The sequence below is a fragment of the Pristiophorus japonicus genome, chromosome 5 (genome assembly GCF_044704955.1).
Source record: "Pristiophorus japonicus isolate sPriJap1 chromosome 5, sPriJap1.hap1, whole genome shotgun sequence".
In the NCBI taxonomy this organism is placed as follows: Eukaryota; Metazoa; Chordata; class Chondrichthyes; family Pristiophoridae; genus Pristiophorus; species Pristiophorus japonicus.
The window spans coordinates 65,642,756-65,656,277 of record NC_091981.1 but is presented as its reverse complement, the minus strand read 5'-3'; the positions used below and the strand labels follow the sequence as shown (position 1 = coordinate 65,656,277).

The 13,522-nt window shown below is 44.8% G+C and overlaps 1 protein-coding gene across 1 annotated transcript in view; it reads right to left on the bottom strand.

The window, feature by feature from the left end:
• Positions 1–9,414, bottom strand: part of gfod1 (glucose-fructose oxidoreductase domain containing 1) — a 197,852-nt gene extending 188,438 nt beyond the window's left edge. Inside the window, exon 1 of the mRNA XM_070879875.1 lies at positions 9,162–9,414. Coding sequence (XP_070735976.1) covers positions 9,162–9,414 — 253 coding nt within the window. The remainder of the gene's footprint in view (positions 1–9,161) is intronic.
• Between the last annotated feature and the right edge of the window lie 4,108 nt (positions 9,415–13,522).

Sequence of the window (13,522 nt, the reverse complement as noted above, 5' to 3'; positions counted from 1 at the left end):
CTTGCTATGAAGGCCAACATGCCATTTGCTTTCTTAACCGCCTGCTGCACCTGCATGCCAACCTTCAATGACTGATGTACCATGACACCCAGGTCTCTTTGCACCTCCCCTTTTCCTAATCTGTCACCATTCAGATAATAGTCTGTCTCTCTGTTTTTACCACCAAAGTGGATAACCTCACATTTATCCACATTATACTTCATCTGCCATGCATTTGCCCACTCACCTAACCTATCCAAGTCACTCTGCAGCCTCACAGCATCCTCCTCGCAGCTCACACTGCCACCCAACTTAGTGTCATCTGCAAATTTGGAGATACTACATTTAATCCCCTCATCTAAATCATTAATGTACAGTGTAAACAGCTGGGGCCCCAGCACAGAACCTTGCGGTACCCCACTAGTCACTGCCTGCCATTCTGAAAAGTACCCATTTACTCCTACTCTTTGCTTCCTGTCTGACAACCATTTCTCAATCCATGTCAGTACACTACCCCCAATCCCATGTGCTCTAACTTTGCACATCAATCTCTTGTGTGGGACCTTGTCGAACGCCTTCTGAAAGTCCAAATATACCACACCAACTGGTTCTCCCTTATCCACTCTACTGGAAACATCCTCAAAAAATTCCAGAAGATTTGTCAAGCATGATTTCCCTTTCACAAATCCATGCTGACTTGGACCTATCATGTCACCTCTTTCCAAATGCACTGCTATGACATCCTTAATAATTGATTCCATCATTTTACCCACTACCGATGTCAGGCTGACCGGTCTATAATTCCCTGTTTTCTCTCTCCCTCCTTTTTTAAAAAGTGGGGTTACATTGGCTACCCTCCACTCCATAGGAACTGATCCAGAGTCAATGGAATGTTGGAAAATGACTGTCAACGCATCCACTATTTCCAAGGCCACCTCCTTAAGTACTCTGGGATGCAGTCCATCAGGCCCTGGGGATTTATCGGCCTTCAATCCCATCAATTTCCCCAACACAATTTCCCGGCTAATAAGGATTTCCCTCAGTTCCTCCTCCTTACTAGACCCCCCGACCCCTTTTATAACCGGAAGGTTGTTCGTGTCCTCCTTCGTGAATACCGAACCAAAGTACTTGTTCAATTGGTCCGCCATTTCTTTGTTCCCCGTTATGACTTCCCCTGATTCTGACTGCAGGGGACCTACGTTTGTCTTTACTAACCTTTTTCTCTTTACATATCTATAGAAACTTTTGCAATCCGTCTTAATGTTCCCTGCAAGCTTCTTCTCATACTCCATTTTCCCTGCCCTAATCAAACCCTTTGTCGGCCAGCTCCCCTTTAAATTTCGCCCTGGTAGCGGCCGGCTGTCCAGTATGCGTACCCTGAAGCTGTCGCTGTCATCGCCCGCCGCTGTTTCAGGGGCAAAACCCAATTTAGGGTCCAGGGCTCTAATGGGGCGATGCGCACGGCGTTGACGTCACAATCTCCGGGCGCAGGAGATGGGGGCAGAACACCGCAGCTAAACTCCTGTCGTCTGTGGAGCCGCCAACCACAGCAATTCCCTGGTTCCAAAACACCAGTTGGTTCCTCCGCCTGTGCTATCCTCACTTTCTAACTTGCCATTAATACACACGCTTTATTTTTTTTCTCTTTTAGGATCCAGTGAGTAAAAAGTTATGTTCCAAGAGTCTCATTAAGTTTCTACTTGCCAGTTAAAAAATAATTAATAAAAATTATATCTGTTCTGGTTTCAGACTCCATTTATCAGTCCGGACCTGTGCGTCATGGAATCTGATATCAGTTACACCTAGGATAGGTTGGAACTAAATCCAACTTTGACTGCTGCAGCACCCAAACATCAGTTCCACAGAACCATTTGGCAATTTAGCCCAAGAATGTTTACTAGTTCTATTCATCAATTTGATTCTGTTTTATTTTATAATTCCCTTCACTGGAAATGTATAGAGATTATTCTTATTTTCCTCTATGAAGGAATAACTGCTCCATTGTTGAAGAAGGAAAACATCTTTACATATTCAAATTATCAGCCTGGGCTCATAATCTTCTTTTATAGTGGGTTAGACACTGGCCTATCACCTCTGGGGCCAAGGTTCAAATCCAGATCAGATGGCTGCTTTGCATGCTGACCCAATCGAGTTCCTGGTGGGCATTAACCTACAGCACAAAAATGTCCCAAATCTGGCATTCATTGGCAATAGCACTCAGATAGGCTGAAGGATGGCTGGTATATGAAGTGGAAAACGTGTCATATTGGTGCTCTTCTCAGGATGAAACTGAGGTACACTATTGGGACACAGCTTTCCTCTGCACCTGGCTGACTGTACCTAATCTAGGACTGCTTGAAGTTGACACTGAGTACCCGGGATAGGAAGCGTTCCAGTTGCCAGCACTAACATTCCTCACCTTGTTAAGCATATCTTTTTTATAAAGAAAATAAACAAATCAAAACAAGCGCTTCTTTAAAACATCAGTGACTACTTCACCCTGTTTATACTAGTGATAGAACTCACTTTATTGAAGGTGGAGTATGATCTGTAAGTGGGTCATTTTGGCAGTGAGGGGTAATTTACTCCGACTAGATTTCCGAACAAGAACACTCTCTTCCAATCAGTTTTATCTGACTTTGGAACAGGCTGGTAGAGAAATCAATAGATTTCCTGCTCACTCAAATTGATACAAGCCAGTAAGTCTTTCAAGGGAATAATCTAACAATTACTGGTACAGGGAGACCAAAGTGAAATTGCAGTTGATTCGGATCATCGTGAAATCTGAAGACCCCCGAAATCTGAGGAGCATGAGGGCAGTGTTGGGTGCGCGGGTGGCGTTAGTGGGAAGTTCGGATGGCTGCACATGGGCCGGCCTGGGCCATTTTAACTCCCAGGCCTTCTTTTAATTTTCAAATCGGATTCTTGCCCGAACAACATGATGATCAGCGGGCAGAAGCAGAAAATTACACGTCAGCAGCCTGCCCAAGCCAGCGGTTCCTGGCAAGGTGAGTGACGGGACGGAGTCCGACGCGATTACAGGCACAGGAATAGGAAGGGGAGCCCGGAGCAGTGGAGACCTAAGGATTCTTTGTGGGGCCTGCGTGGAGGAGCACTCCTGCTTCTCCTGGCCAACAAAGGAATCTTTAAAAAATGTAAAGCGTCATTTGCCTGGGCCTCTTCTGGCCCCACATTCACATTGCAGCAACTTTCCCCGGCACTGGGCGCGACTCATGCAGCCCAGGGTTAAATTCACATCGGGCTCCGAATGATGTAATTCCCTGACATTTGACTGTTTATGTGACCTGCCTGCGGCAAGGGCCTCACACCACTTCTGAAACCCGGGAGTACAAATCACGGCCAGCGAGTGTGCATTGCAAACATGGAGGAAAGAAAGCCACTGCGATTTTAAGCCCCGTTCGGTGTTACAGTGTCTGTAAATAGTATTGTGGCTTCGCTCAATGATGTCATCACTAACGACATCATAGTAATCACTCACAAAATGACCACCACAGAATGGAGTAGCTTATGGGGATGGGAAATGTATTTAAAGCATTAGTGGACTTTTGTTTTGCAGAGGGTTATCGGTAAACCTTAATCACGTGCTATTTTGAAATTGCTTCTTAACATTCTGCCTAAAATGATACAAACCGATCCCTTGCCTAAAATGGGGAACTGATTTTATGCTTCTGCACATCTTATGTTAGTTGTACCAAGATGATTGTTCTCAGTGAGCAGCAGCCCAGTAGAAGACCAGAGCAGCCTCCAATGTATCAGTTGATCAAACAAGTGGGTAAGATTTTATTGTTGTGTTTGCACCAGTGCAGCACAAACTACAATTCCACACGTAATGACACAAAAATACTGACCCTACTTAAATTTTCTGCCAGCTAAGTGATACTTATGTCTTTATTTAAATGTTTTTAGTGTTTTAGTAATTATATAGCATTTACAGCATAGAAACAGATCGTTTGGCCCAACAGGTCTATGTCAGTGTTTATGCTCCACATGAGCCTCCTCCCATTCAACTCACCCTATCACCGTATCCTTCTGTTCCTGCCTTCCTTTTTATCCATGTACTTAACTAGCATGCCCTTAAATACATCTATGCTAATCGCCTCAACCACTCCATGTGTTAGTGAGATCCACATTCTCACTACTCTGAGTAAAGAAGTTTCTCCAGAATTCCTTATTGCATTGATTAGTGATTGTCTTACATTTATGACCCCTAATTTTGAACTCTCCCACAAGTGGAAGCATCTTCTCTATGTCTACCTTATAGAAACTCTTCATAATTTTAAAGAGGTCACCTCTCAGTCTTCTGTTTTCTGGATTAAAGAGCCCAGCCTGTTCATTCTTTTCTGATAATTGTACGCTCTCAGTTCTGGTATCATCCTTGAAAATCTTTTTTTCACTTTCTCCAGTGCTTCTATATCCTATTTGTAATTTGGAGACCAAAACTGTACTCAGTACTTCAAATGTGGTCGAACCAAGGTTATATATCCTGCATTACAACAGTGACTACACTCCAAAAGTACTTCATTGGCTGTAAAACGCTTTGAGACGTCCGGTGTTCGTGAAAGGCGCTCTATAAATGCAAGTCTTTATTTCTTTCTTTAATACATCTGTGAGCTGAGGAGGAAAGGGAGGGAAAGACCAAAGAAAAGGGGAATTATCTTGTCAGCTAAGAATGCTCAGAAAGAAAACAGAGGCTGTTACAAACTTCAGCCCATTACAGGCAAACTACCTGCTTGCTACAGGGGCTGACATTTAATTTCCATATTAAAACAGCAGATTTGTAGCCACGTCTAATGTCTGTACAATTAATACGGCAAGGGACTGATTGTTTAATTCTAAAAGCTGACTGTCTTTACTCCCATCATCTATATGAATAGACTAAATCACCCAAACAACTATTCGAATTAAATCATTCATTGAAGGGATGTCCAATCTTTTGCTATTGTGAACCACACAGTCCATACTATAGAACATCGGGCCCACAAATAAAGTTTAAATCTATTTTCCCATTAATTTGCATATAACTCAAGTGCTGAGACTAACAGAACTTTGGGGGCAAAGTTGGGTTCCTTTGCGCCTCCCGTTAGCGCTCCCGGGGTGGGCTAACGGGGCACAAATGAGTTTGCGACCGGGCACGGTACTGTTAACGACTCACGCCATATTGGATGGGAGTTTAGCAGCAGCTCCAAGGCGTTGCGCCCTAATCTCCTGCACCCAAAGATCGTGCCATCATCAAGTTGCACATCACCCCGTTAGCGCCCCAGCCCCAAAATTAGCTTTCGCCCCCTGGAGCAGCACCTGGATGACAGTGACAACTTCCAGGGGACACGTATTGGGCGGCCGATCGCTACCGGGGCAAAAATTAAAGCAGAGGTGGCCGATAACAAAGGAAACAAAAACGTACCTTTTGGTTGCTGCTCCTGATGCGGTTTCTTTGCGGGGTCGTGGCCGCGATTGCTCAGCCCAGCACTCCGCTCGATCGGGCGGCACCCCCACTCCACGGTGGTCCAGGTAGGTGTCTTTTTCTTTTGCAGAGTCGGCAGCGTGGGCCCTTCCTTTTAATTGAGGGATGAGCGCCTCAAATGGGGCAGCGCTACACGGCCAAATGCGTAGCACTGCTGAGGCGTCCGCTCAGTTAGTGCTCTAGGAAGGAAGTGGAGCACTTGATTTAGCATTCCACTTCCTTCCAGGAGCGGTAACCCGAATTTATCGAGAGGGGCGAGACTTCTGTACTTGGCTCTAAGTCTCGTGCCTCCCGAGTGTTACCAGCTCCAAATGGGGCGATAGCGAATTTCTCCCCTTTCCTGTTCTGATTTAGGATTTATCCACCAATGAGGGGAACCGTTGGCTAAATGCTGCACCCTCCAAACCTTCCGGCCCACAAATTCAAATAGCATGTAAGAATTATAAATGCAAACAGGTTCACATGGTGGTGGTTTCAAGAGCCAGATTGCCAAGGCTTGGGTGCTGCAAGTGATCCCAAGACCTCAGGTTAGACACCGCTGCTTTGTCGGCTAATACTGTAACGCTGGCACCTATAACTTAAGAAATAAAATCATTATTTTTAAATTAGTAAATAACTGAGTGTGATGATCACTCCAGTAACCCCACCAGGCTCACTATGTTAACTATGAGTGGGATGAGCATTCCTATAACCCCATTAGGCCCACAATTTTAATTGATTGTAGCTATGTTTTCCACACTATCATTTCTTGGGTGGCACGCAAAACAGTGACAGATGCAACAGGCTCACAACTGTGTCAGTTCATGACGGCCATGAGATTGATGGTAGAACAGAAGGCCATATATATGCTCTCTATAATGGCCTGCACTTTAGGGAAACCTGCCACACGGAAAAAGTGAAGAGCATCTTGTGCTGCTGGTGGTTTTCCATTGTAAAAGTGATGAAAGAGTTTGATACCCAGCAAGTCAAAACCCAAACCAGAAACAAATGCAAGGAAAAAATTCAGAAAAACAAATCTAAAATTAGAACTCTACTCATTGAAACTTCCACAGTGAATACTGGCCAATCGCCTTTAAGAACATAGCTCTACAATTACAAGAACATGGGCTTCTTGACAGTGCCTGTTTTACATCGGTATTGCAGACACCATGTCCAATCCCAGTGAGAAACCTAAGAAATGGCGGCATTAGATGCAGCTTAATGAGGGACCTTTCATGCAAACAATCTCTGGACTAACAATTTTCTTATACTAGAAAATCACAGATTGAAGAATCAGGCATGAAGCAGACCAAAATCCAGTTCATCCAATTTCCTGACGCACAGTCATACGGTTCTTGCCTGCACTAGCAACAAGACCATCAGAAGATCTACCCTATTATGTTTGTGAATACATTCAAGACCACTGTACATTTGAAAGACATGGATGATGCCATAAACTATGAGAGCAAAGCTGGTGTAATCCAAACCCGGAAACAGGGGCAGATTAATGCAAAAATCTACCAGCCCTAGCCCAGGGGCCCTCGCCAAATATGGGGCCTCCACCAAAAGCCTTGTGCAAATAATGGGCCCCCAGTAAAACTCAACACAGCACAGAAAAACTGCATACAGCCGCTGGATCGAAATGTTCTAGCATTTAAAAATACTGTTAGAAAGGGGCATGGTAGAGTCAGCTGATTGTTACAATATAAATACTGACACTTGTGTGGAGGGGGGACGGGGGACGCGGAGATCGCAACAGGGCCACAACAATTCTTTAATTTGGCTCTGTCCTAATAGTGTGTTGCAACCATGAACACTCATCCAAACAGTTTATTTTGTACTAATATCCACATTTTCATACTATTTACCTATTCAATCTCTTATTGGAAAGCCATCAAAATTCATGGTACCACCGCTAAATGTCACCAAGCTTTATATATATGTTGTACTAATTGGCAGAATGTTGGTGGCAGAAATATATTAGTAGTTCCACTGCCAACATCAAATGAAGAATAGTGTCCTTTCAAACTATGAAAAGTCCAATAACATGCTATGAGTATGAATTATGAAAGTTTCTCTCAGAAGTGAAATAAATCACTAATGCACTGTAGTCAGAGCACCTTACATTCCTTATTCTGCTTAAGTTTAGAAACATTCAGCATTCTCTGGATGATGGAAACTGTTCCTTCATGATTTAATGATTGATTTTTTTTCAAATAGAATGTGTGTGAGCCTTATATCAGAATGTATTTAATTAATAATTTAACTGAAGTGAAATATTATTGACAATATGACTGATTAAATTCTCAGTCTGCTGATATACAGGTTGTCTTTCGCCTTAGAGGAACATAAGCTGGGTCACTTTGGAATCAAGGTGGCTCCGGGATGATAGGCCCGATGATGTGAGTTGACCCTCTGTGGCAGACTCAGTAATTCAGTACCTGAACCAGTCAAGTCTGCAGTTTTCCTAAGCACTCGGTGATTGGTCAGCCTGACTGGCTCAATAATGGGGTCTGGAGAGAAGAAGCTTAAGGATTCTTTCCAGTCAGCTCCAACTAACCCTGCAAGTCAAAGCCATGATGGATAGGATGGTCCTAGCTGGTCAAGCAGCAGGAAGCTTACCAATACTTCACACAGAGAAGCAGTGTGGTTTTAGTGTGCTAAGCTCCAGAAGGGGCTCTGTGCACACTTGGGGATCCTAAGCTTTTGTCCTTGCCTACTTTTTCTGGGTTTAGGTAGATGGGGTAACTTGGCAAACTGAAAATCTACTTATATCTCAGTAGTTTGATTTGGAGACTCTTACATATAGTGATGGGTTTCCATACATGCCAGATTCCTGGCTGACTAAAATTAAATATACTCTCATATTATTTACTTTTTTGAGTGATAATTCAAAATCGATTTCTATGAACAGATCTATAATGTTTTGGAGTGGTCACACATGCGTACTGAACAGAGGGTGGAGGAAGTGACACATCACTTCCTAGACCGTGTTTCTGCGAACCAAGAAGCTATTTTCTTATCTCTACACTTTGTGGTGTTACCAAACCATAAATTAATTTAAATATTCTGCTGCAGAAATAGAAAAGGTCAGGGCCAGTGGCACAGTTTGGGTATGTCTCCTCTTATCAGGCTGGCCATAACTCATTTGTGGCTTTGTCACCCACGAGTTATCTACTCAGTGCCAATTCTGGCAATATTTAATATATCCTGCTACTGGCTGTGACATATCCTCGATTTACTTTGCTCATGAGAAAAAGCTATATAACATGTTGAGCCATGTCCCTTGTGACTTATAAGGGTCTTTCTCAGTCATCAATAGTAAAAATCAATAAGCTTCATTCTGGCTGTCCATTGCCTCGTGTTTAAAATGCCACTGCAGTGAAAGATCAGGTTGAGAACCAGGGAAACAACAGCACAGAATCATACCGTACACTAAATTCACTAGGAATTTGTTCTTGCGTTATATACATCTGTGTGGAGATGGAGGTGACTAATAGGTTTACATTAATACATCTACATATATTTATACTCATTATTGACCACCACAACACTAGCAGATACAGACATCCCCTCCGCTGTAAAGGAACAAATTGAGGCAGATAAATGAATAGCTACAGAGGAAAGCGCAACGGCAACCACGGATTCGCCTCGCCCTCTGTCCAGCTCTATACACACGACACACAACCTGATCGGAAACAAACTATCTGCTGCAACTTACCCAGGGTCTTGACAGCGATCTGGCGAGTCAGGGGAGGCGGCAGGTTGATGCAGACCAAATCGACATCCTGGTGCAGCAAGACATCGTCGATCCTGTTGGTGTAGAAGGGGACATCCATCTCCTTCGCCAGTTCCTCCGCTTCTTCTGGAGTCCTGCCCCACAGGGCTTTCACCGGGAAGCCTTGACTCTGGAGCAGAGGGATGATCACTCTGGTCGTCAAGCTGGTGCCAAACACACCGACGCCAGGCAGCATGGTGACTTGAGAAAGGCTGCTCACTCCCCCACCTAGTGCAACATTATTGGGTTATCCCTCGGCCACCTCTCCCATGTCCTTGCCTCGGAGGCTTTGGGTGGGGCGGATTCCTTCTTTGCCAATTGCAGATGAAAGCCAACAAGTTGCAGTAGTTGAGCTCCAGCACACACTTCCTGCCAGCACTGTGAGTGTGTGTGTGGAGCGCTCGCAGCGATGATGATGGGGTTACCACCTTGTGCTGTTCCTGCACCGCCCTCTGGATCCAATCGCCGGGCCTGCGAGCCGCTGATTGCTGCAGCGCTGGGACTGCGCGGGTGGGGGCGAGAAAACACACTCGGGAAAGTCAGAGGCTGCGGCTGTGTGTTGGCCGGGAGCCGGGCCGGCAGCAGATTGCGGCGCCCAGGCTAAGCCATGCTGCGCAGCTGCTCGTTGTTGCCTGCCGTCCGCAGGCTCCACTCCGGCGGATACGTCATGTTACTCGCTTTTCTACAGCCCGCAGATCGCAGGTTGCACCTAACCAATGGATGAGAGGGACTGGTGAACTGCTGTGTGTGGCTGAGGGGAACACACAGACAGTGACAGAGACAAACACACAGACAGACAGAGACAGACACTGACACATAGACAGAGACAGTGACACAGTGACATGCAGACAGTGATATAGAGACAGTGACACACACTGACATACAGATACTGACAGAGACAGTGACACACAGACAGAGACAGTGATAGACATTGACACACAGACAGAGACAGTGACACACAGACAGTGACAGACACTGACACACAGATACTGACAGAGACAGTGACACACAAACAGAGACAGTGATAGACATTGACACACAGACAGTGACAGACAGTGACATAGAGGCAGTGACACACACTGACATACAGATACTGACAGACAGTGACAGATACTGACACACAGACACTGACAGAGACAATGACACACAGACAGTGACACATAGACAGGCTGACACACAGACACTGACAGAGACAGTGACACACACAGTGACACAGACAGTGACATAGAGACAATGACAGACAATGACACAAATACACTGACACAGAGACAGTGACAGACACACACTCACACAGACACTGACAAACCGACACTGGCAGAGAAAGTGACAGACACTGACATACAGATACTGACACAGACAGTGACAGACACTGACACAGAGACACTGACAAAGACAGTGACTGATACCAACACACAGATACAGATTCTGAAACAAGGTGTTGGTTATGACAAGACCATGTTCTAAGCATTTCATCAGGAGGAGGATACCATTTGTGTTGGTTTTCCCTACCCCTTCCCTGCCAATCACACTGCTCCAGAGGTCTGTGTCCCTTCCAACTCTGGCATTAAAGTCGCCGAGGAGAATCAGCTTGTCGCCCATTGGGACTCGGGACAGGGATTGTTCAAGGCTGGAGTAGAATTCCTCTTTGGCCTCGCCCGTAGCTTCCAGGGTTGGGGCGTACGCGCTGATTACCGTAACTTATTGGTTCCGGGTTAGGGTGAGCCGAAGGGTCATGAGGCATTCATTTATCTTGTAAGGGGAATCTCTAAGACACCAAGCTAGCTCATTTATGATGGCGAAGCCAACCCCATGGATACGGCATTCTTCTGGTTTCCCTTTCCAGAAGAAGGTGTATCCACTACCTTGTTCCTTGAGTGGCCCAAGCACTCAAGGCCCTATTCCACTGAGAGCTAAGAACGGAGAGGTGCTCATTAAGGACAGAGAGGCAGTCAGTGCCTACTGGAGGAAGCACTTTAAAGATCTCCTTAACCAAGACTCTGTCTTTGAAGTGACTCCATCCTACAGCATGCTACCCGCCACCACCTCGGCACAGTCTCAGCCTGGCATGAAGTTAAAAAGGCCATCTGACAACTGAAAAACCACAAGGCCTCAGGAGCAGATGGAATCCCAGCCAAAGTACTAAAGCATCAAAATCAAAGTCACAAATGGCATTCTGTGTGACCATAGTACATTATCCCTCCTTTTCCTATTTGTCCCTCTGCAACTTTTAACATTGTCAACCATATCATCCTCCTTCAATGCCTCGCCTCTGTTGTCAAACTTGGTGAATAACTATCAGGAAAGACTGAACAAGCTGAGGCTCCTTTCTCTAGAAAAGAGAAGTCTGAGGGGTGACGGAATAGATGTCTTCCAAATTATGAATGGGTTTGATTGGGTAGATGCAGAGAAGTTGTTTCCACTTGTGGAGTAATCTAAAACTAGGGGTCATAAATATAACATAGTCACTAATAAATCTAATAAGGAATTCAGGAGAAACTTCTTTACCCAGATAGTGGTTAGAATGTGGAACTTGCTACCACAGGGAGTAGTTGAGGCGATAAGCATAGATGCATTTAAGGGAAAGCTAGATAAATAATTGAGTGAGATAGGAATAGAAAGAAAGGAAGACTTGCATTTATATAGTGCCTTTCATGACCTCAGGACGTCCCAAAGCACTTTACAGTCAATGAAGTACATTTAAAGTGTAGTCACGCTAGTACTGTAGTAAACAGCAATGTGATAATGACCAGATAATCTGTTTTTGTGATGTTGATTGAGGGATAAATATTGGTCAGGACACAGGGGATAACTCCCCTGCTGTTCTTCAAAATAGTGCCATTGGATCTTTTACAAGAGCAGACAGGGCCTTGGTTTAACGTCTCATTCGAAAGACGGTACCTCAGACAGTGCAGCACTCCACTGAAATGTCAGCCTAGAATTTTGTGCTCAAGTCTCTGCAGCGGAACCTGAACTCTAAACCTTCTAACTCAGAGACAATGGTGCTACCAACTGAACCAAGCATTCATCCTTGGTCTCCTTCTCCTCTTCCTCTTCTACATGTTGCCACTTGGCAACATCATCAACAGCCATGAGGTCAATTTCCACATGAACACTGATGAGATCTAGCACTAACTCAACACCACCTCTCTTGACCCCACCACTGCCTTTGTATTGTCAGACTGCTTATCCGACATCAATTCTGGGATGAGCCATAATTTCCACAAGCTAAGCAGAGAGAAGACAAAAGTCATCGGGCTAGACTTTTCCTAAAGGCCCTCAACGCCCGATTGTCCACTGAGAAGCATGTTCGGCGAGAAAAGCTGGCGAGAATTTCCATTTTTAGGTTTAAAGTAAGTAAAACTAATCATCCGGGAGAAAATGTGCGTCACACACTCATTGTCAGCGGGTTTCTCGGCAGGTAAGTGGAAAGTTAGCAACATGGGCGGTCGTTACCAGAATGGACAGTAAGTACTAAAATTTCATCTGAGGCTGCTGTTGGGCCGAGGGAGGGGGGGAAACCAAAAAAACGTACAAAGCATTCCCAAGACAGTTTTAAACCTAATAGCCGTTTTAAAATTAAAAAATAAATAAAGAACCTTTAACTTACCTTTCTTTGCAGGGTCCCCCCCCTTACCGCCCTGTTTAAACAACTTTTACAGGGCGGTTCTCTCGGCGATCTGGACGTCGCTGGTTGAGGCAAACTTATGCCCTAGCGGTTGTTCTCGGCGTTGCACGTGGGCAGTTTGGTCCTGGCGGGCAAGTTCAGACGTGGGCGATAACATTGAAAAACTTACGTGGAAACTTTCACCGGCGGAAAAACAGCTGTACCGCCGAGAAAATCACCGACAATGAAGCCAAAAGTCTAGCCCATCATCTTTGGCCCCTCCCTGGCCACTCTCGGAGGCTGAACCAGACTGTTCAAAACTTTGGCATCCTATTTGACCCCACGCTTGCTGGGTTTTAGGATAATCCTCCAAGTACATACAGAGTCAAAGATAGAAGCCTACATACTGACTGACAAAAATGGATTTTTGTCTAAATTGAATTTTTAACTTGTATGTTATATCATTAGAAATAACATGTGAAGGATTAAAAAGCTAAGGGTCACACAAGCTATTATTCAAAGAAAAGCAATCAGCTCAGGCAATAGCAAGTCCAAGCTGTTAATTGGTTACTTGGCCAAAGCTACTCCTCTGCATTCAATATTGACTATTGACCTAATATAATAAAGAGAAATGGAGTCATCTATTGTCTTTTGTTTCTGTACAACTTCAAAGGCATTGTAATCCTATTTCTGTGGGAAG